Source organism: Kogia breviceps, chromosome 2, assembly GCF_026419965.1.
Source record: "Kogia breviceps isolate mKogBre1 chromosome 2, mKogBre1 haplotype 1, whole genome shotgun sequence".
Classification (NCBI taxonomy): domain Eukaryota; kingdom Metazoa; phylum Chordata; class Mammalia; order Artiodactyla; family Physeteridae; genus Kogia; species Kogia breviceps.
The window spans coordinates 109,496,297-109,521,319 of NC_081311.1; the positions used below are offsets into that span (position 1 = coordinate 109,496,297).

At 35.3% G+C, this 25,023-nt stretch overlaps 1 protein-coding gene across 1 annotated transcript in view; it reads left to right on the plus strand.

Moving 5' to 3' along the window:
* Positions 1 to 25,023, plus strand: part of THSD7B (thrombospondin type 1 domain containing 7B) — an 876,032-nt gene that overhangs the window by 777,805 nt on the left and 73,204 nt on the right. Inside the window, exon 17 of the mRNA XM_059052359.2 lies at positions 3,391 to 3,541. Coding sequence (XP_058908342.1) covers positions 3,391 to 3,541 — 151 coding nt within the window. The remainder of the gene's footprint in view (positions 1 to 3,390; positions 3,542 to 25,023) is intronic.

Consider the following 25,023-nt stretch of genomic DNA (forward strand, 5'->3'; position numbering starts at 1 on the left):
GATGATGCAGGATATGTAACGACAGGGACATTTTCATTTGGGAACACCTTCAATTTCAGTCTTCTTAAGTCTTTACTCTTGTGCTTGTCAGGACCCCTAGAAGACTCTCTTCTTAAATCACATGTGAAATTGATAATCCTAGCACCCGGTATTTGGGAAACCCAATGAAAAAAGGCTGATGTGGTAGACAGAATGATGGCTCCCAAAGATATCCACATTCTAACCCCTGAAATCTGTGAATATGTTACCTTAAATAGCAAAACATTCTTCACAGATGTCATTAAGTTAAAGATCTTGAGATGGAAAGATTCGATTGTCCTGGATCCTCTGGATGGGAACATTTTATTCACCACCGTCCTTAAAAGTGATTGAGGAGATGGGAAAGGAAAAACAGAAAATGTGACTAAAGAAGCAAGACACAGAGAGATACAAGGCTGCTGACTTTGAAAACAGAGAAATGGGCCATGGCCCCAAGGCATGTGGGTGGCTTCTAGAACATGAAAGAGGTAAGGAGATGATTCTCCTCTAGAGCCTCCAGAAAGGAATGCAGCTCTGCTAGTCCACTGACATTAGCCTAGTGAGTTCCATGTTGGATTTCTATACTACAAAACTGAAAAATAATAAATGTGCATTGTTTAAGTCACTATGGTAGTAGTCATTTTTTTCAATATGTTAACTTCTCCTTAACCCCTGTTTTCAATATGATGTTCCCATCCTTAATTGGGCCATGTGGACTCTAATCCAAAGACCTGTTTTGTGAACTTCTCCAGGTAATAAACCTTCAATTACCTGCAGGGGCAGGGCTGGGGCCATCACCTAGCTCTGGGAATTGGGGATTTGAGAGTTTAGGTACTTCTTAAACACACTTCCAATAAATCCTCCAGTTTTTCTACCTCACCTTCATTCACATTTCCAAAGGTAAATTCCTGAATTTTCCATGTGTTCTTATGTGTAAATGGGGTTTCTTTCTTTCTTTTCCCTTGAAGGCTTAGTAATCAGCTTTCTTGGTATGCTAAGTCAGTTACCACTAGCTTATCTGTTTTCAATTGTTGCCTTTGTCCTCTCCCATGTTCTTTGTCCTTGTAGGATACTGCCTTACCCTCCCTCCTTTGTTTTGTTTTGTTAATCTTTTTGTAATAAATTCCTTTACTATTGTCTTTGTGGCTTATTGGGAGTGAACAAAGACTAATACATATGTTCAACTGGACACCATTGACCAGAAGTATTACCTCTTCTTTTTCAGTGAAATCATAAAAGAACATCAGCTGAGAGTGTGCAGGCAAGAAGGAAAGCAATTTTCAGCTTTTAAGTTTGCCCAGGGAAAGCCATTAAAGCCATTTTGTGGTCCCTCCTTCCACTATTGACCACAAAAGAAATTAAAGTCCGTAGATGACACTGTACCTTGCCTCCCTATATTAGAAGGCACGACATTTTCTCTCCTTTTACCATTCTCTGTTAACCTGCTTTATACAATATCTAAATTTTTATTACTTAGCACTTCATAAAGTTTATTTTGCACCAGCTGATAGACTACTTTGCAGTTTTCCTGAATCAATAAAAAATATTTTTTGTATAAAAGAAGCTCTGAATGTATAGGATAATTCATTCCAGCATAGCATGATTTGGGGAGCACCAAAAGCTCTCCAGCGCAGCACTCTTAAAAGGCTTATCCCTTGGCTGTGGCTTTGTGTTGGAAATTACCAGATCAGTAAATGGCACCATTTAGCTCATCATCATTGTCATTTTCACCTTTACTTTGATCATTATCACTGGAAGAAGAAGGGATCTTGTCCCTTTTTTTTTTTTTTTTTAAGTTCTGTACCCCAGCACCCAAGTAAGGGCATGGTGCAGAGTAAGCCGCTCAAAAGATTTATGAAATGAATCATTATTAATAAATATCTTTGTATCCCAATGCCTAGCAAAAGAGGCTTATATATAGCAAACCTTTAGTAAACATTTTTGAGAAAATAATTTAAATATGAACTTCTATTTGGGGTATAGTATAAGTGCAGAGAAATGCCCACAGCATAGGGTGCAGCTCCATGAATTTTCACAATATAAACTCACCTGTGTAACCAGCCCAGAGGCCACGACACAAAGTATTACCAGGGCTACCTAAGCCCCTATGTATCAACCAGTCCACCAAGCGTAACTGCTATTCTGTCTTCTGACACCATAGATGAGTATTGCCTATTTCTTAACTTTCTATGAATGGTACCATGCAGACTATACTCTTTTGTGTCCAGCTTCTTTTGTTATGGTTGTGAGCTCCGTTCATGCTCTTTCATGCAACAGCAGTTTATGAATTCTCATTACTTTATAGCATTTAATTCAATGAGTTTATCACAATATATTTATCTATTTTACTGTGGCTGAATAAATATTGTAGATATTCTACTGTTGATTCTAGTTTGGTTGATTATAAATAGTGGTGCTATGAACATTTTCAGGCAGATTTTTTTTTGGGGGGTGGTCCACATTTGTACACATTTCTCTTGTGTATATAAATAGAAGTGAAATTTTTGGGTTACATAGTATATATATGTTTAGTTTTAGTAGATACTGCCAACTCGTTTGCCAAAGCATTTATGCTCCAACCAGCAGAGTGAGAAGAGCTACAATTGCTCCACATTCTTTCCAGCCCTTGATATTTTCCATGTTTTTGATTTAAGCCATTCTGGCAGGTATATAGTAGTATAACACTTTGGTTTTAATTTGATTGAATCAATAGCATGATTATTTATCTCATCTTCATCAGTACTTATCTCAGAGCAATTATAATATGTGCATCTATATAGCATGTGCTCAGTTGCTGCATGAAAATGCTTGCTAATTGCCCTTTGATTTATGATACAAAAATTCCTTACTGAAATGCAGAAAATACCTGAAAGAAAAATATGTTCAATTATTTTTTGCATTACTTTGCTATGACCTTAATTGTACTAAACAAAAACTAGGGAAGCTTAGATGCTCTGAAAGAGAAGTCTAGGAAAGGTCTAAGAGGGTCACGGGAACTGTGAAAGTTCTAGTTATTACAAAGTGATGGATTTATTCAGAGGAGAGTCTTCAAAATTTGTTACAATTAAAAAATTCTCTCTGTACTGGGACCTGAGTAAATATATTGTAGATAGTTCTATTTAGATGGAGAGTTCTTCAAAGATGACAATTGTCCCTTGTCTTCTGCTTTGCCGAATAAAGGGCTCTGCCCTGAGTTATCACTCAATAAAGCTGGACTGGCTGAGAAAGGATTTTTTTTCCTGGTTTCTCTGCTGGTCTTATTTTATGTTTAACTGTCTCTGAGGGGTAAGTAATTATGATACATCACAGCTATTTTAAATTTACTCCCCACTGTTTTAAGTGATCAAGCTATCTTGTGATCTTGCTTTGCAGATGCGTGAATGCTGCCGGTGGTGAAGGGGGAGCAGTGGATAGCAGCCTTTGCAACCAGGATGAAATTCCCTCAGAAACCCAGTCCTGCTCTCTTCTGTGTCCCAGTGAATGTGTCATGTCTGAGTGGGGACCTTGGAGCAAATGCCCACAGGTAATTTCTTTTCCCTTGTCAATGGCCTAATCCTCCAGGGCTGCCATCACTTTTGTTCTCTGCACTTTTACAGTGCTGCTCTCCAAAGCATTCTTCTCATAACGTGGGAAAATAATTTTGCCTAAGACAGGAAAAAAAAATTTCAGCAAGCGAAACTGAGCAATTTAAAATGCCAGTGATTCCTTTAAGGCCTTTATCCTGGGAACACGAACAAGGAAAATGAGCCTGTAACGATCACACTAGGATTCGAATGCACGCCCATTGTTAAAGGGGCTTCTTTGGTACCAAAATGATCCTCATTATAATCTGTTGGTTCTAATCTATTTTTACCCTTGCAGAATCAATATATCTTAGTAGCTTAACTCCACTGTGTGATTTAGCTTCCGTTAGTGATGATCTGTTTGTGCCTTGTGCTATTTTCCCAAAATGAGGTGTTCTTTTGCCATGTTCTTCTTCCAAAGCTGACCAAGAAAACTTTTTTTTTTTTTTAAGTCTAAAGCACTTGCCTTTTTCCCCTCTTTTTTTTTTCAAAAAAGAAATGGAAACATAACAGGAGTATGGCAAAATATTCTTCAAGTAGTGTGGTTCAACTTAATAAACTCAGAAGATAACGTTGGATATTTTAGACTTAACCTTTCTGCCTAAAAAGTTAAAAAAGAAAATGAGGATGAGGAACATATTATATGGCTCCAAATGTTGGGAAGGAAAGAATTAGGATACTTTCATTTCAGTGGTGATACTGACAATTTATGGAAAGATTGTGGAAAATCTTTGTATGAAAATGGAAAATATTTTTTTAATTTTATTGAAGTGTAGTTGATTTACAATGTTGTGTTAATTTCTTCTGTACAGAAAAGTGACTCAGTTATACATATATATATATTTTTTTCATATTCTTTTCCATTATGGTTTGTCACAGGATATTGAATATAGTTCCCTGTGCTATACGGTAGAACCTTGTTGTTTATGCATCCTATATGTAACAGTTTGCCTTTGCTAATCCCAAACTCCCAATCCATCCCTCCTGTGTCCCCCTCCCCCTTGGCAACCACAGGTCTATTCTCTCTATCTGTGAATCAGTTTTTGTTTCACAAATATGTTGATTTGTATCATATTTTAGATTCCACATGTAAGTGACCATATGGCATTTGTCTTTCTCTTTTTGACTTACTTTGCTTAGTATGATAATCTCTAGGTCCATCCATGTTGCTACAAATGGCACTGTTTCATTCTTTTTGACGGCTGAGTAATATTCTATTGTATATATATACCATGTCTTCTTTATCTATTCTTCTGTTGATGGACATGAAAGTTGTTTCCATGTCTTGGCTATTGTAAATAGTGCTGCTATGAACATAGGGGTGCATGTATCTTTTCAAATTATAGTTTTATCTGGGTATATGCCCAGGAGTGGGATTTTTGGATCACATGGCAACTCTATATTTTTAGTTTTTTGAGGAACCTCCATACTGTTTTCCATAGTAGCTGCACCAATTTACATTCCCACCCACCGTGTAGGTGGGTTCCCTTTTCTCCACACCCTCTCCAGCATTTGTTATTTGTAGACTTTTTAATGGTGGCCATTCTGACTGGTGTGAGGAGGTAACTCACTGTAGTTTTGATGTTCGTTTCTGTAATAATTACTGGTGTTGAGCATCTTTTCATGTGCGTATTTGCTGCCTGTATGTCTTCTCTGGCGAAATGTCTAGGTCTCCTGCCCATTTTTTTGATTAGGTTGTTCATTTTTTTGTTGTTGAGTTGTATGAGCCATTAGTATATTTTGGAAATTAAGCCCTTGTCAGTTGCATCATTTGCAAATATTGTCTCCCATTCCACATTCTGTAGGTTGTCTTTTCACTTTATTTATGGTAACCTTTGCTGTGCAAAAGCTTGTAAGTTTGATTGGGTCCCATTTGTTTATTTTTGTTTTTATTTCTATTGCCTTGGGAGAGTAACCTAATAAAACTTTGGCATGATTTATGTCAAAGAATGTTTTGCCTGGAAAATATTTTTGAAATTAGTTAATACCTTATATTTTCAGTTTTTAATTGTTGATTCCTTATTAATTATTGCAAATGTATCTTTGATGTTTCTATAATTCTATTCCTGAAAGAGATTTCTTTGTTCTTTGGGGATAGGACAATACAGTATTAAGATTAAGAAGCACCAATACAGGATAATTTGTAGGAGTGGAATGCTTGTACTACTAAGTCACTTATTATGTGTATAACTTGAATATAATGAAAGTTCACATTTCATGAGCACTTATTTTGTTCAAGGCATGTGTAAGAATGTTTCCCTTTAGCTCTTGCAATAATCCTACTAAGTACATACTGTTACCAGTCCCATTGGACAGCTGAAGTTTCACATTTACTAAGTGCAAGAGCTGGGGATGAGCTGTATTCTGTCTGATGGAGCCAGTGCCTTTGATCTCACATTCTTGGCTCACTTATCTTAGAAGAATTAAGGTAGATTTAGACTCATTACTTCTCTTTCTTTAAGTTGCAACATTTATTTTAAGAACAAAGCTAGTTGTTTGAGCTGTCTGTATGATTATTCCATGACTGAGGACATACATTCACACTTTAGCAAGTGTGGCAGCATATACTCTTTATTAATCAACTTGCAGAAGAATTAGCAACCTGAAGAAGTTTAATTAATTGCAGAGGTCATTTTCTTCCTTACTTCTTTTTTTCTAATTTACTCACAGAAGACTCCATCAAGCTGTAATCACTTTGCCATGAAAACGTTGCCCCCTTAAGTCAAGGTATCTGGCCACTGAGCTAACATGTTTGTCTTGGGAGCATTTTATACAATGTTGTGATGGCTCTGGCATTCTGTGTTTGCTGCTTCAGGTTTCTTGGAGGCAGTTTTCTTTAAGGTCTGCTTCTCTAAACATAATCACTTTATTTTTGGATTGTTTAGAAACTGGAGCTAGAGAAAATATTTTAACTTCCTTTCATGTGTCTGGAAGATGACGCAGTTACTTGCCTGTCAGCATGAAGTGAGAAGGTTGTTTTTTAAACTGCTTATATTCCTTCTTTGTTACATAGTTATAATAATAGCTCTGACAACAACAATACTGTCATCGAGCACATCTTATGTAACTGACACCGTGCTGAAGTTTCATAACTACACTTTGCTAAGATGTTAGAACACTTATCCATGGTCACTGAGGTCTATCCGACCACAATGGCCTCATTCTTTCTCAGATGTACACTGCTCTCAAGTGTAAATAAAGACTTTAGAATGGGGAAAACAAAAAAAGGTAATCAGGACTCATGCCTGATTGTTTTCTCTATGTCCAGATATGTTGCATCATTTTAATAAATTGCAGCATCTTGGCATAAGGCCCCAACATCATGGGTACTTAAGTGGTGCTTGATGGTGATCATGACCATGATCATAGCAAAGTTAGCAAACTGGATCTGTGTGCCTGAAGTTTAATTAGCCCTTCAATGTGCATTTCCTGAGAAAAAAGGGAACAATTATTGCATAATTGCGCGGATTCATGGATTCTAAATATTGGCCATTATTTTACCAAGTTCTCCTTGATAGTCTGCAGTGTGACATATGTTAATGAAACCAATTCACTGTTATTTTTTCTTCTTCTTTTTTTTTCCCAGGACAGTTCTTTAGAGCCCAATGCATAAACAAACAAAAACATAAGTTCCAAAAAAACTCACCAATATTTCTGAGACAAAAATATGTTTCTGTTATATATCCACAAAATGTTCTGAAATTTATATTTTGATTTAGCTATAAAAACGTTATTTATTGTGAAATAAGCTTAATAATGTTTTTAAACATGGTTAAGTAAATAGATTTGGAAGTTAATGAAAAGAGACTCAGCAAAACGAATTAACTAATTAAAACTATTTCTTGATTCCTGTTTGTGTCCTACCCTCTGAGGCCAAACATATCTACCAGACCGTCAGTGTATCAAGGAGTTTACAGCTCTCAGTATCTTTTATAAATACATACTGTATAGGTGCAGCAAAGGATTCGGTAGTCACACAGTGTTCCCTAATAAGATGGTAGGCACTATATAAAATAATTAAAAACAGATTTTTCTAACCTCTGGGTCAATGATTTTCACACAGATCCTCTGTGCCCCAGCCCTCCGAGTCAGTATGCCTGGGGTGGTTCCCGTGAATTTCTGTGTCTAACAACTTTACAGGCGATGCTGATTCTGCTATTCTGGAGACACCTTTCCACTCACAAGGTTCTTGGTCATTACCTCTAAGTCATATTCTTTCTCAATCTCATTTGAATTACAATTTTTTGCATAATCCTACTTATCTGTTCAATTTTTGGGAAACTGGCATTTTTAAAATTTATTTTCTTCCACGTTTATTGAGGTATAATGGACATACAACACTGTATAAGTTTAGGGTATTCAGCATAATGATTTGACTTATATACATCATGAAATGATTACCACAGTATGTTTAGTGAACATCCATCATCTCATATACATAGAAAATTAAAGAAATAGAAAAAAAAATTTCCTCTTGTGATGAGAGCTCTTAGGATTACCCTCTTAACAACTTTCATATGTAACAGACAGCCATGTTAATTACATGCATCATGTTGTACATTACATCCCTAGTACATACTTACCTTATAACTGGAAGTTTGTACCTCTTGACTGCCTTCCTCCAGTTCCCTCTCCCCCAACCCCCGCCTCTGCTAACCACAAAGCTGATCTCTTTCTCTCTGAGTGTGTTTGTTTTTGAAGTATAATTGACCTACAACACTTTGTAAGTTCCTGTCACACAACATGCTTTGTTGAATACTGAATAAGCACCTAGCATTATGTGGAAACTTAGTTTATATTTATAGATGGTTTCCACCTGCCAGACAATGTACTTAGCACTTTATTATTTCACTTAATCTGCATAATGTGAGTATGAAATAGATACTGTTATCCCCACAATGTATAGATGAGGAAACTGAGTCTCAGAGAAATTAGTAACCTCTTGCTTTTATTTTAATTTTATTTTATTTTTTTTGCGGTACACGGGCCTCTCACGGTTGTGGCCTCTCCCGTCGCGGAGCACAGGCTCGGGACGTGCAGGCTCAGCGGCCATGGCTCACAGGCCCAGCCACTCCGCGGCATGTGGGATCTTCCCAGACCGGGGCACGAACCCGCGTCCCCTGCATCGGCAGGCGGACTCTCAACCTCTGCGCCACCAGGAAAGCCCACCTCTTGCTTTTAAAGAGGCACAGTGACTATATAAGCACAGGAGACCATATACCCTCCTACCCACTGCAAAAGAAATAGAAGCCACACTTCCTGTAAATTGGTAGTCTCCTTTTCTGGTTTACTTGGTTATTATATTTGTGAAGGAAGATATTTCTAAATTGAACAGTCTACTTCATTTGAATAGTTTGCCAAAGAAGGAAAGGAAGGGAGTCATGACAGAGGGTGTGAGCTAATGCCCTGAAATATTTGCTGGCTATGTGATTGTGGCCAAGTTACTTACACTTCTGAGTTGTAGGTTCCTTATCAGAAAAATAAGGATAATTACAGCTGTTTTTCCAGATTGCTTAAGGATTAGAGATAATGTCTATAAAATAAATAGCACAGGGTATTACCTAATACAGGTTTGTTTAAAAAAAAAAAAGAGGAGGAAGGAGGAGGAGGAAGAAGAAGAAGAAGAAGCAAATCACAGTTCCCCCTTACATTGTTTATGTCAGGAAACAGAAGACAGCTGTACATTTTCTAAGACATACGGGAAATATCCCTTCCCCCACACAAAATGAGTTAACACTTGGTCTCACAGAAATAAAATATCACCTTCTTTGCTGAAAAATGACTTATGTCTAATTTAATAGTGGTCCCCAAAAGCAAGGCATCCGAATGACAACTTTGAATGGATGGGTTACTGCATGTACAGTAACTGCCAATTGCCAACTATAACAAAGAGGAAACAAGACATAGAGGCATTAAAAATTGTAATGGAACCATTTTAACTGTCCTGGGAAGAACTGGAGACTATAAATGGATCAAGCAGAAACTAACACAATTCAAAGCAGAATTTGAAGAAAATGGAAAACTATGTGTTTCACTTACTTTCATGTTCTGGTGTTTTTCTTGTTCCCATAAGATACACATACACACACGCACACACACACACACACATCAATATATATGTATATTTTTTGACTCCAATATGCTCACTTCTGTAGAATGCTTTCATGCGAATAGAAGCTTCTGGAATTATACATATAAAACCTTTTGAAATAGTGTTCACTCTCTAAAGGCATGTGTATATTAGTACACGTATATATACAGGTATGTATAAGTACATATATGTATATATTTAATTGTTTATTACCCAATAATCCTCTTTAATCTACCTAATGTTTTTCTACTTTTTATTCCTTATCCTTCATACTTCAAAATTATGCTGATGAGTATTTGCAGAATCTTTAGGAGAGGTTTATAAATTTCTGAATTCACAAACTGCTCAGCTCCTGACACATCTGAAGGAATACATGGTTCTCTTTATTTATGATACCAACCCCGACAGAAAATCTCCATTGAGTATTAAAGAGTCCCGATTTATGATTCTCCTTGGAGGCTTGACAAAGAAATTTCTTAAACAACTGTATTGATAAGAAGCAACAAGGAGGGTCTTGGAGATGAATTTCCAAGCTGCTGTATACTTTACAGAAGGAAGCCTTCACAAACCCTCTCCAGAAAGATGACTTAAGTTTAGCAAACGTATTTGAACTACAGTTGATTCACTCCCAGCTGAATGCATCAAAAGCTGGCTAGAACTGCACCTGGGCATCCTCTCACACTGTGGAAATTGGAGACTCATTAAACAGTGGTCCAAATGCAACCTCACGATCAAACAGTGATTCAAACCTTTGCATTATCACCAGAACAACCTCTGGAGAAAGATCACAACAGGAAACTTTGCAAAGAAACTATATAGGGCTTAAGTGTCATCACATCTAGATTCTAACATAGTCTTAGTGTACTTCCAAAATACATATTTTTTCTATACTCTTTTCTCTAATTCTTTATCTATGCAGCATACACTAATGAAAGCCAGTGCAGATATATACCGGCATGTACACACTGCCATTATTCCTGCAGGCAAAGAAAGACACAGACACTGCTTTAAAAGAGAAGGAGAAATGCATGCCAGTTTTCTGATAAGTACTCCAGAATTAAGCATTTGAAGTTAAGAAAAATACCTTTTTTTTTTCATGGTACTCCTGTGTTATTTTTGGTAAGGGCTATCAACAGTGACATTCTATTGCTGATGACTCAGCATTTTCAGCACCTTGGCATTACCTCTGAAAGTTATGTTTCTAGGAAAGCAATTTACCCCAATGTTTACGACTAGTCCTCAGCTCCAAGTGCTTCATCAGCCTTTCCTCACAGTCTGTAACATGCACATGACAACCTCTATTTGTCTCTGGAGGGCATGTCTAATGATCACGACCCTCAGGCTGCCCAGTGCTTTCCTTTGACTCACAACTCAAAGCCAGAGGAGAAAGATGATAATTTTCTATATTCTGGATTGCAAATTCTGGTTGCTTCTGTTAAGTTGATATTGGCTCTTGTCAGAAGCCAGTAATTCATTCCTCAGGGACTTGTGGAGTATTTCACCCCTGTGTGCAGTGAGCTTTCATATCACTCAGAACCATTCTCATTTCCACAACCACATTAGGTCCTATAACAGAAGGTATCTCATTTTATGCAGGTTAGCAGCAAATGACAATCCTATAAAAGCAGTCTTTGAGCTGCTCCAGTTTTTAAAATTTAATATGTTTGTTATCGTTCTTTTTTATGCAGTACAATTTCTGACTCACTGACACCAATTTGAAATACAAAATAAGGGTTCCATTGCTCTCAATGTCTCTGTCTGTCTATGCTTGTCTTTCTCTCTCCCTCTCTCTCTACTTGTCTTTATCTCTACTTTATAATACAACTTCTCAGAAAAAATTATGTAATAAGCCCCATAAATTAATCACCCAACTTCAATATTGATCACCCAACTTCAGTAGTTATCTACATATGACAATTTTACTCATTTCTTCTTCCCCAGTTCTTATCCCTTCTCCTATAAATGACTTTAAAGTATATCCCACACTTTGTATCATTTCATCCATAAATACTTTTATGTATCTTCCTAAGAAATAAGACTAATTACAATGACAACAGAAAAACCACAGTATTTTTTACACCTTGTAGGAGGATGATTTTTGAAAAATTAAAAACATGACTCTCATACAAAGTGTCAAAAATTAATTAACTCATTTATGATTAAAGCAGCATGATTGTAAGGTTCAAGAAGAATTGGAGAGGACAGAGAACTTCTAGCAAGGATGGAATATCAATTGCTTTATTTGGATTAGATTGAATTTATGCTCCCATTGTAAACAACTAAAAGAAGAGCAAAATATATAAAACAACAGTTTTTAGACATTGGCCAATAGGTAGCATGGAACCATAATCCTAAGGGAAGAAAACGAAATGAGGTGAGCCTTACAATCACCATGGCTTTCTGGATAGAGAATTTTCTGGATTATGGTGCCAGGAACGATACCCCAGCAAGAATATAGTGAAACGGCAGAAATCAGAGGTCTGAGAGGTAGAGGAGGAGAGGTAGAAATTTGAAGGGCAAAATATTGAAGAGAGTAGAGCTCGGCAAAGAAAGAAATCTAGATATCCATATAGGGATCCCTTTAAGTCCTTGGTTAAAACTAATTTGCACATGCATGGAGTGAAGCTCCATGAGTTCAGACAAAGAATGACTCCTGGGAAGCTGCAAGGTGTACACATTCCGAAGGTCACCTAAGTCTGGGAGATATTTCAATTCTACCGAGCCAGTTCAGAGGTACCTCTTCAAGCCCTCAGGCCATTTGACAATGACCTGAGGAGGGTTATGCCCTAGATGAAGGGCTAAATTAGCCCTAGTGTAAAGTCTACTCTATAATTACCCTAATGAAATTTAGACAAACCTGAGAAGAATCAAGGAGATCCATCAGTAACTTTACTGCCTTCCAGAACAAACTTCAACACACTTAAATGGAAGACAGAATTCTTTTAAATTAAAAAAATAAAAATTGAACAGTGTAACATTCACAATGTCTAAGAGTGACTTGTGACTAAAAGAAGGCATGATCTGAGCTTAGGCACTGCTGATAATATTTTGTTTCTTGAGCTCTGGTCTGATGTCTAATTAAACTATTGGATGTTTATACATATATATATATAAATATATATATCGCATTCAGCATGTTTTCTAAATTTTCTTATTAATTCTGGTAACTTTATTGGTTCATTTATTTAGGTTTTCCTCATCATATAATCATACAACCTATATATAATCATATAATCTGCAAATAATTACTTTTATCTAGCTTTTTGATATTTACATCATTTTTTTCTGGACATATTTTATTAGAAGGAACTTTCTAAATAATGCTAAAAATCAAATAAAAATTATTTCAGTTTTTTACTGGTTTCAATCCTTTTAAATAGAAGTTTAGTTGATTTACAACATTATATTAGTTTCAGGTGTACAGCATAGTGATTCAGTATTTTTCTAGATTATACTCCATTGAAAGTTATTATAAGATAATGGCTACAATTCCCTATACTATACCATATATCCTTATTACTTACCTGTTTTACACATAGTAGTTTGTATCTCTTAATCTCATACCCCTAACGTGCCCCTCTCTACTTCCGTCTCTCCATTGGTAACCACTAGTTTGTCTTCTGTATTTGTGAGTCTTTTCTCTTTTGCTAAGTACATTCATTTGCATCATTTTTTAGATTCTATATGTAAGTGATATCTTAAATTATTTGTCTTTCTCTGACTTATTTAACTAAGCATAATATTCTCTAGGTTCATCTACATTGCTACAAATGGCAGAATTTCATTCTTTTTTATGGCTGAGTAATATTTCATTGTATATATAAAATACATCTTCTTTATCTATTCGCCTGTTGATGGACACTTGGGTTGCTTCTTTATCTTGGATATTGTAAATAGTGTTGATATGAACACTGGGGTGCATGCATCTTTTTGAATTACTGTTTTAGTTGTTTTATTTTTCTGGATATATAGCCAGGAGTGGAATTGCTGGTTTGTATGGTAGTTCTATTTTTAGTTTTTTGAGGAACCTGCATACTGTTTTTGATAGTGGCTGCACTAATTTATGTTCCTACCAACAGTGTACAAGGGTTTCCTTTTCGCCATATCCTTGCCAACATTTGTTATTTGTAGACATTTTGATGATAGCCATGCTGACAGGTGTGAAGTGATATCTCATTGTGGTTTTGATTCACATTTCTCTAATAGTGACATTGAGAATCTTTTCATGTGCCTCTTAGCCATCTGTATGTCTTCTTTGGAAAAATGTCTATTCAGTTCTTTTGCCCATTTTTTTGATTGGGTTGTTTGTTTTGTTGATATTGTGTTCTATGAACTGTTTATATATTTTGGATGTTAACTTGTTGGTCATATCATTTACATGTATTTTCTCCCATTCTACATGTTGTCTTTTTGTTTTGTCAATTGTTTCCACTGTTATGTAAAAACTTTTATTTGTCCCATTTGTTTATTTTTGCTTTCATTTCTTCTGCTTTAGGAGATACATCCAAAAACATATTGCTATGATTTATGTCAAAGAGTGTTCTTGCCTATTTTCACTTCTATGAGTTTTATGGTTTCGGGTCTTACATTTAGATCTTTAACCCATTTTGAGTTTATTTTTGTATATGGTGTGAGGTAATGTTCCAATCTCATTGTTGTACATGTAGCTGTCCAGTTTTCCCAGCACCACTTATTGAAGAGATTGTCTTTTCTCTCTTGTATATTCTGGCCTCCTTTGCTGTAGATAAATTGACTGTAGGTGCATGGGTTTATTTCTGGGCTCTCTATTTTGTTCCATTGATCTATGTTTTTGTGCCAGCACCATTATGTTTTTATTCCTGTAACTTTGCAGTACAATCTGAAGTCAGGGAGGGTGATATCTCCAGCTTTGTTTTTCTTTCTCAAGATTACTTTGGCAATGAGAGGTCTTTTGTGATTCCATATGAATTTTAGGATTATTTGTTCTAGTTCCATTAAATCTGTAGATTGCTTTGGGCAGTATAGCCATTTTAATAATATTAATTCTTCCAATCCAAGAGCACGAGGATATCTTTCCATTTCTTTATATCATCTTCAATTTCCTTTATCAGTGTTTTATAGTTTTCAGAGTACAGGCCTTTCATCTCTTGGTTAAGTTTATTCATAGGTATTTTATTCTTTTTGATGTGACTTTAAATGGGATTTTTTTTTTACTTTTTCATTCTGATAGTTCATTATTAGCATATAGAAAAGCAACAAATTTCTGTATATTAATATTGAATCCTGCAACCTTGCTGAATTCATTTATTTTAATAGTTTTGGGGTAGAGATTTTAGAGTTTTCTGTATAAAGTATCATGTTATCTGCTAATAGTGACAGTTTTACTTCTTCTTTTCCAATTTGAATGGCTTTTATTTATTTTTGTTTTTCTTGTATGGTTGCTGTGTCTAGGATTTCCAATACTATGTTAAATAGTTGGGGGGGGAGGGGTGAGAGTGGGTATCTTTATCTTATTCCTGAATTTAGAGGAAAGGCTTTCAGTTTTTCACTGCTGAGTATGATGTTAGCCGTGTGTTTGTCATAAATGGCTTTTATTATGTTGAGATAAATTCCCTCTATACCAACTTTGATGAGAGTTTTTATCATGAATAAATATTGAATTTTGTCAAATGCTTTTCCTGCATCTATTGAGATGATCTTGTGATATTTATCCTTCCTTTTGTTAATGTAGTGTATCACATTAGTTGATTTGTGAATCTTGATCCATCCTTATAACTCTGAAATAAATCCCACTTGATCATGTTGTATGATCCTTTTTACGTATTGTTGGATTTGGTTTGGTATCATTTTGTTGAGGATTTTTTGCATCTATATTCATCAGAATAATTGGCCTGAATTTTATATTTTTTGTAGTGTCTTTGTCTGGTTTTGGTATCATGGCAAGGCTGGTCTTGTAGAATGAATTTGGGAATGTTCCAGCCTCTTCCATTTTTTGAAGTAGTTTGAGAAGGATAAGTATTAGTTCTTCTTTGTATGTTTAGTACAATTCCCCTGTGGAGCCTTCTGGTCAGTCTTGGACTTTTGTTTGCTAGGAATTTTTGTATTCACTTTCATTACTAGTGATCAGTCTCTTCAAATTATCTGTTTCTTCTTGATTCACTCTTGTCAGGTTGTAGCTTTCTCGAAATTTGTCCATTTCTTCTAGGTTGTCCAATCTGTTGACATAATAACTGTTTGTAGTATTGTCTTATGATTTTTTTGTATTTCTGTGGTATCACTTTTCATTCCTTCTCTTTCATTTCTTATTTTGTTTATTTGTCCCCCTCTCTTTTCTTCTTGGTGAACCTGGCAAAAGGTTTATCAATACTGTTTATCGTTTTTTTAAAAAACAGCTCTTGGTTTCACTGATCTTTTCTATTTTTTTTAATCATTATTTTATTTCTTCTCTTATCTTTATTATTTTCTTCCTTTTGCTGACTTTGGGATTTGTTTGTTCTTTTTCTTGTTCTTTTAGGTAGTAAGTTAGGTTGCTTATTTGGGATTTTTCTTGTTTCTTGAGGACGGCCTGCATTGCTATAAACTTCCTTCTTAGAACTGCTTATGCTGCATCCCATAGATTTTGGAGTATTGTGTTCCCATTTTCATTTGTCTTGAGGTATTTTCTGATTTCTTCTTTGTTTTCTTTCATTAACCCATTGGTTCTTTAGTAGCATGTTGTTTGGACACCAAGTTTTTGTTATTTTTCCATTTTTCTTCCTCTAATTGATTTCTAGTTTCATAACTTTGTTGTCAGAAAAAGGCTTGATATAATTTCTATCCTCTTAAATTTGTTGAGATTTGTTTTGTGGTTTAGCATGTGTTCTATCCTGTAGAGTATCCCATGTGCACTTGAAAAGAATGTGTATTCTGTTGTTTTTGGGTGTAATGTCTTGTAGATGTCCATTAAGTCCTATGGTCTAATGTGTAATTTAAGACCGCTGTTGTCCTGTTGCTGTTTTTTTTTTTTGGTTTTATTTGTTTCTTTTTTATTTGGTCTGGATGATCTCTCCATTGATGTAAGTGCGGTGTTAAAATTCCTGACTATTTTTCTATTTTTTGTATTATTGTCAATTTCTCCTTTTATGACTATTATTATTTGCTTTATATATTTAGGTACTCCCATATTTGGTGCATATATTTTAATGAGTGTAATACCCTCTTCTTGTATTTGTCCCTTTATCATTTTATAATGCCCTTCTTTGTCTTTTGTAATAGCCTTTGTTTTAAAGTCTGTTTTGTCTGATATGAGTATGGCTACCCCTTCTTTCTTTTATTTTCATTTTTTAATCCCCTCACTTTCAGTCTGTCTGTTTCTTTAGCTTTAAAGTAAGTCTCTTGTAGGCAGCATATTGAATGGTCTTTTTTATTTATCCAGTCAGCCACCCTATGTCTTTTGATTGGAAGATATAGTCCATTGACATTTAAAGTAATTATTGATAGGTATGTACTTTTGCCATTTCATTACTTGTTTTCAGGTTGTTTTTGTAGCTCTTCCTGTTCATGTCTTCTTTTTGTTTCTTCCCTGTGTATTGATAATTTTCTTTAGCAATATGTTTGTGTTCTTTTGTTTTTAGTTTTTGTTTTTAGGTTTTGAGATGTGGTTACCATGGAGTTCATATACATTGACCTCTAACTATATCTACTTGTTTCAAATTGGTAATCATTTAAGTTCAGATTCTAAAAGGTCTACATTTTTTACTCCCTTCCCCCACATTTTGTGGTTTTGATGTCATGTTTTACACCTTCATGCTTATCCCTTAACTGTCTCTTGTAGTTATAGTTGCTTTTATAACTTTTTTTGTCTTTTAATCTTCATAATGGCTTATTTAAGTGGTTGATCCACAATCGTTACTATAAATTTGCCTTTCCTAGTGGAATTTTCCCTCTCCTATAGATTCTTCCTTTTTTCATACTTAGGGAAGACCTTCTAACATTTCTTTTAGGCTTGGTTAGGATCAATGAACTCTTAGTTTTTACTTGTCTGAGATATTCTTTATCTCTCTTTCTATTCTAACTGATAATCTTGCTGAGTAGGGTACCTTAGGTGCAGGATTTTCCCTTTCAGAACTTTGAATATATCATGCCACTCCTTTCTGGCCTCCAAAGTTTCTGTAGAGAAATCAGCTGATAACTTTATGGGGATACCCTTGTATATGACACTCTGTTTTTCTTCTTGCTACCTTTAGAATTCTCTCTGTATCTTTAACTTTTGCCATTTTAATTATGATATGTCTCTGTGTGGGTCTGTTTTGATTCATCTTGTTGGGGACCATCTGTGCTCCCTGTACCCAAATATCTATTTTCTTCAGTCTTGGGAAGTTTTCAGCCATAATTTCCTCAAATACATTTTTGATCCCCTTCTCTCTCTTCTCCTCCTGGACCCCTATAATGTGAACTTTGGTAGGCTTAAGGTTATCTCATAGATCTCTTAAATTGTTTTTTTAAATTTATTTTCCTTTAATAAATGTATTTATTTATTTTTGGCTGTGTTGAGTCTTCATTGCTGTGTGTGGGCTTTCTCTTGTTGCAGTGAGTGGGGGCTACTCTTCACTGCGGTATGTGGGCTTCTCATGGCGGTGGCTTCTCTTTGTTGCAGAGTACGGGCTCTAGGCACGTGGCTTCAGTAGTTGTGGCATGCGGGCTCAGTAGTTGTGGCTCACGGGCTCTAGAGTGCAGGCTCAGTAGTTGTGGCACATGGGCTTAGTTGCTCCACTGCATGTGGGATATTCCCGGACCAGGGATCGAACCAGTGTTCTGTGCATTGGCAGGCAGATTCTTAACCACTGCACTACCAGGGAAGTCCTGTTTTTATTTTTTTAATGTTTTCTTTTTGCTGTTCTGATTGGATGATTTCCATTATTCTGCTTCCAGATCACTTTATGCCTTCTTCTTTATTCTTCTTTATTGCTTAGTCTGCTATTTATTCCTTCCTGTGTGTTTTTTATTTCAGCTATTGAATTCTTCATTTATGATTTAATCTTTTTTATATTTTCTATTTCCTTCCTTATTAACACATTCACTGTGTACATCAGTTCTTTTCCTTAATTCAGTTAACATTTTTATTACCAATGCCTTGAATCCTTTATCTGGTAAAATGTTTATTTCTGTATCATTATGTATTTTTTCAGGGGTTTTCTCTTGCTCTTTCTGTTGAGACTAGTTCCTCTGCCTTTTCATTTTGCTTAACTTTCTCTGCCTTTAATGAATATAGCAGTCTTCAAAGGTGTCCTTATGTGGGAGCACCCCTATAGAGACTGCATGTGCCCAGTGTCATTGGTGGGAGAGCTGGATTTGATGTGGATGCAAGTCACATCTTTCCTCAGGGTTGCTGGCAGCTTTTGCTTAGTAGGGGGTAGGTGCTAGAGCTGGTGCCAGATGTTGGGCAGGACTTCCCCTCTGCTCAGTGGTCATCACTGCACTGTCAAGGGTGAGGTCTGATCCCAAGTTTCTAGAGCAGAAGCTCTGAGGGTCAGCCCCAAGCTGGTTCTGTTCCCTTGAAGTGTATGTTTTTCCCTCTCCCTGTACTAGGATGCTTATCTCAGAGGGGCAGAGTGTTGAAGCAAGAGGGGCCCATGCAGGCTTTTGGCTCATGTCAGCAGCAGACAGAGGTTAGATATACTGCCTGTACAGGTGCTCATGGGTCCATTCAGATGCAGCCTTAGGTGCAAGTCCCCTTTGTCCCTCAGAGCTAATCACTGCCCCCAGCCTCTGTTGCCCCTGCCCTTTTGTGGAACTGATCCACAGGATAGGTAGGGCCCCTGTAGACTCTTGGCTTATATCAGGGAGTGAGCTGTGGTGGAGCAGCTGCCATCAGAGATCTGGGCTCCTGCTGAGGCACTGCTTGTGTAAACACCAACAATGACCACCACCTCCCCACCCGGGCTCCTCCCTGGGATCGGGTCACCTCTGCGTCCTATGGTCAAGTCCTTTCCCTGGTTGTGGCCACCCCAAATCCAGTGTCACAGCATGGAGTGAGTGGAGCTAGAGTGTTCATTTGGCCAGGCTGGGGCATGTGTCAAGGCAGCCCAGGGAAACCGGCAGCTGCTAAAGCAGCCCCCTCTCCATCCTGCCTTGGGGGCTAGCCAGCCCCACACATTCCTCGTGAGCAGAGTCAAGGCTTCTTACAGCCCTTCTGTTATTCCCAGTCATCCTCCAACCAGCCAAGGAGGCTTGTCTCCACTCCATATTATCCCTTGAGTTAATTGTGAGAATATACATATACATATATTTCAATAAGTTTTAAAATTTCCCTTGGGGAGGAGGCTTTCTGTATCTGTTATTATATCTCCTTTTGTTTTCATTTCATTTATTTTTTTTCTCTTCATTTATTTTGGTTAGATATGCCAGAAATTTGTCTATTTTTGTTTTTTTGTTTTTTTCCTCAATTCTAGTCTTTTTATTTTCTAGTTTATTTTTGTTTGTTGTACTTAATCTATTTTGGGGGGGGGGGTTTAAGGTGCATATTTTTCCAACTATAATAAAGCACTTGTTAATAATGTGTGTTAATATGGCATTTTGTAGTAATGAAAACATTCAAGGATGTTAATATCAAGGATATTATAGGATTTATTTATAATAGAATTGGGCAGAGTGAGACCAGCTGGAATATTAAGAGTTTGGCTCTGACCTTAAGTTTGATATAAGTATTCTCATTTTCAGTGTTATCTAAAAAGCTCATCAAAATACAGGTGTTCTTGTGTCTTACATATACTTTGTAAAACAACTGTTTACATTTTTAAATTTCAAAGGCTTTCCTACTTAATCTTTTTTATTTCTATTTCCATTTAAAAAAAGTGGTTTGCAAATGTAAACTAGATAGCTAGTGGGAAGCAGGCACATAGCACAGGGAGATGAGCTCAGTGCTTTGTGACCACCTAGAGGGGTGGGATAGGGAGGGTGGGAGGGAGACACAAGAGGGAGGAGATATGGGGATATGTGTATATGTATAGCTGATTCACTGTTATAAAGCAGAAACTATCATTTTAAAGCACTTATACTCCAATAAAGATGTTAAAAATAAATGCGTTTTGCTTAGGAGACTTGTGTGTGATCACTATTTGTTGATGTCAACAAATATTGACATATGCTTTTTTCAGGAATATGCTATGCTTGAAAAAAAAATGAGTTATTGCCTTTCTTAGGATGCATGCACATATATGGAAAAATTCAGCTCTATTTATTGTAGTTTTCAATATTCTTGTGTCCATATTTGTCATTAGCCATTTGAACAGTTATAGACTGACAGTGGTCTACTAGAGCATGCTATTATGATTGTATTTCTGTCAGATTCTCCTTGCTTTTATAATTGTGTTTCATTTCTATAGTTTGATACCATGGTATTTAGCACAATAAACTTCATAAATGTTTGCTTCAATGGATCTTTTTTCATCAAAACTTTGCCTTTTTATTCTATTTTGTCTTCCTTCTACTTTACTTTCTTTCTATTTGTGTTATCTTCACTCAATTTTTTCTATGCTATTTTCTTTTGAAAAAGACTTCTATTACAAGTATACATTCATTTTCTTTGGCTTTTCATAGGACCGTTTAAAATTTATTCTAATTTTTAAAACTGGCATCTGTTGTGTTTTATGTTTTAAAAGAAGGATCCTTGAAATTTTGACTGTTTCCATTGGCTTTCATTTTTCTATGCACTTGCATAATTTAACATTACTACTTTATTTCATTTTTATAAACAATATTGAATATATCTGTTTTAAACTTATGAAAAATATTAAATTATGAACCCTGTATATCAAAGATATTTAGCTTGTTTTATTTCTTCCCCAAACTTCCTATCTTTGTCAATATAATCTGATATTATAGGTAGATCATTTTTTTGTCAGTTTCTGTATCTTACATAATCACATATTATTTGTAGATTTTGACATAGGAAATGTTAATCTTTTTCTCTTTTCCTATTAGACCATTTTTGCTTTTAAGAGCATGTTACTCTTTAATTGTTGTGTTTTAATTATATCACCTCAAGTAAGTTGAAATGAAACCTCATATTTCTCTTTACTTCATTTTAACAAAATTTCAAGTTCACGTGTTTTAGTGTATTCTAAGCCCATAACCATTTTTCTTACACTACCTCTCATTTTCACCTATTACTAGATGCTTCTTTATCCATGTTGCATTATTCTATTATCCACTGTTGTATGGCTTAGGTCTTTATATCTGCATTTTCCCTTTCCAATTCTAGGAAATTTTTAATAATCTTCTGATGAGGTATAAATGTAATACATTAAAATGCACAAATCTTAAGGTTACAACTTGATGCATCTTTACTTTTTATACATCTGACTAAGCACCAAACACATCAAAATATAGGTTAATTTCAGCACCCTATAGGTGCCTTAATGCCACTTTTCAGTTTATATGCATAGTTCCCTGCCCCAAGTTAGTCACTCTCTGTACTTTCACACCTATTCCTTTTGCCTGCCTTGAACTTCACATAGTTGGAGTAATGCAATATGTACTCTTTTATGTCTGAAATCATTAGCTTAATATTTTGTCTTTTGCATTATATAAATGGAATCACACAGTATGTTTTTGTGTGTCTAGCTTATTTTGCTCAGTATAATGTTTTTGAGATTTATGAGTGTTGTTGAGAAGGTCAGTAGTTTGTCCCTTTTTGTTGCTAAATAGTATTTCATTGTAGGCATCATTTATTTATGTATTCTCTTGTTAGGGGCCATTTGGGTCATTTTCAGTTTAGGGCTATTATGAATATAGCTACTGTGAACATTCTATGAGTCATTTTGTGGACATATGCACTCATTTCTCTTCAATGCATATTTAAGAGTGAAAGAGCTAGGTCATAAAATAGGAGTATATTTATTATTAGAAACATTCAGGCAATTTTCAAAGTTACAGAACTATTTTACACTACTTTCAGCAATATATGAAAGTTTCAGTTCTAATACAACCTCACCTACGTTTGGAGTCTTGGGTTTTTTTCTCTTTTTTTTTTCCTTCTTAAATTTTAGACATTCCATTGGGTTTGTAGTAATATCTCATTGTTATTTTAATTTGCATTTCCCTGATGACTAATAATATTGAATAACTTTTCATAGGCTTATAGCCATTTAGGTATCTTATTTGTAAAATGCCTGTTCAAATCATTTACCTGTTTGTTTTTTAAATGCATCGATTTAGTTTGGGGGGAGGGGAGGTGGTTTTCTTCACCCCCCCCATATTTATTGAGAAATAATTAACACATATCATTGTATAAGTTTAAAGGTATATAATGTAATATTTTGATAGGCATATGTATTGTGAAATGATTTCCACAATAAGGTCAGTTAACACATCCATCAACTCACATAAATGCCTTTTGTAAAAGTTTTGTGGTGAGAACATTTAACATCTACTCTCTTAGCAAATTTCAAGTATACAGTACAGTATTGTTAACTATAGTTATCATGCTGTATGTTAGATCCCCAGAACTTATTCATCTTGTCAGTGAAAGTTTGTACCTTTGACCAACATTTCACCATTTTCCGTACTCCCTAGCTCATGGTAACTACTATTCAACTCTGTTTTTATGAATTTGACATGTGTGATTCCACATATAAGTGAGATCATACAAATATTCTTTCTCTGTATGACTTATTTCACTTAGCATAATGCCCTCAAGGCTCATCTATGTTGTCGCAAATGGCAGGATTTTCTTTTTAAAGGCTGAATAATATTACATTTATATATGTGTATCTATATATGTACATATATATATATGCCACATTTTCTTTATCCATTCATCTTTTGACTGACACTTTGGCTGTTTCCATATCTTGGCTATTATGAATAATGTTACAATGAAAATTGAGGTGCAGATACCTCTTCAAGATAGTGATTTTACTTCCTTTGGATATATACCTAGATATGGGATTGCTGAATTTTATGGTAGTACTATTTTTAATTGTTTGAGATACCTCTATACTATTTTCCATGATAGCTGTACCAGTTTACATTCACAATGACAGTGCACAATGGTTTTTCCACACCCTTGCCAACCATTATTATGTCTTGTATTTTGAATGATAACCGTTCTAGCAGTTAAGAAGTGATATTTCATTGTGATCTTGATTTGCACTTTCCTGATGCAACATCTCTACAGATGTTGAGCATCTTTTCCTATACCTGTTGGCCATCTGTATGTCATCTTTGGAAAAATGACTGGTTGAGTCCTTTGCCCTTTTTAATTGGATTATTTGATTTTTGCTATTGAGTTGTATGAGATTTTCTTCAAATAAACTTATCAGGTGTATGGTTTGCAAATATTTTATTCTATTCTATATGTTGCCTTTACATTTTATTAATTGTTTCTTTTGTTGTGCTCTGCTTTGGTATCAGGGTAATGCTGGCCTTGTAAAATGAGTTTGGACGTATTCCCTCCTCTTTTATTTTTTGGAAGAGTTTGAGAAGGATTGGAATTAATTCTTTAAATATTTGGTAGGATTTGCTGGTGATGCCATCTAGTCCTGGGGTTTTCTGTATTGGGAGGTTTCTTATTATTGATTCCACCTCTTACTGATTTTTGGTCTGCTCAGAGTTTCTATTTCTTACTTATTCAGTCTCAGTAGGTTTTATGTTCCTAGGAATTTATCCATTTCTTCTAAGTTGTCTAATTTGTTGACATGTAATTGTTCATTGTAGGCCTTTATGATTATTTGTATTTCTTTGGTATCAGTTGTAATGTCTTCTTTTTCATTTTTAATTTTATTTGAGTCCTCTATCTTTTTTCCTTGGTGATTCTAGCTAAATGTTTGTAATTTTAAAAATCTTTTAAAATAAGCAAGTCTTAATTTTGTTGATATTTTCTATTGTTTTCATACTCTCTATTTCATTTAGTTCTGCTCTCATCTTTATTATTTCCTTCATTTTGCTAACTTTGAGCTTAGTCTATTCTTTTTGTAGTTCTTTGAATGTAATGTTGGGTTATTTATTTGAGATTTTTCTTTTTTTCTCTTAATGTAGCCTTTTATAGTTATAAACTTCCCTCTTAGAACTGCTTTTGTTGAATCCCATAAATTTTGGTAGGTTGTGTTTCCATTTTTACTTGTCTCAAAATATTTTTGTACTTCCCTTTTGATTTCTTCTTTTACCGATTGGTCATTCAGGAGTGTGTTGTTTCATTTCCACGTATTTGTGAATTTTCCAACTTTTCATCTGTTATTGATTTTTAGTTTCATACTATTGTGGTAGGAAAAGATACTTGATATAATTTGAATTTTCTTGAATTTGTTAAGACTTGTTTTATGGCCTAACATATGATCTCTCCTAAAGAATTTTCTGTGTACTCTCGAGAATAATGTGTATTCTACTGCTGCT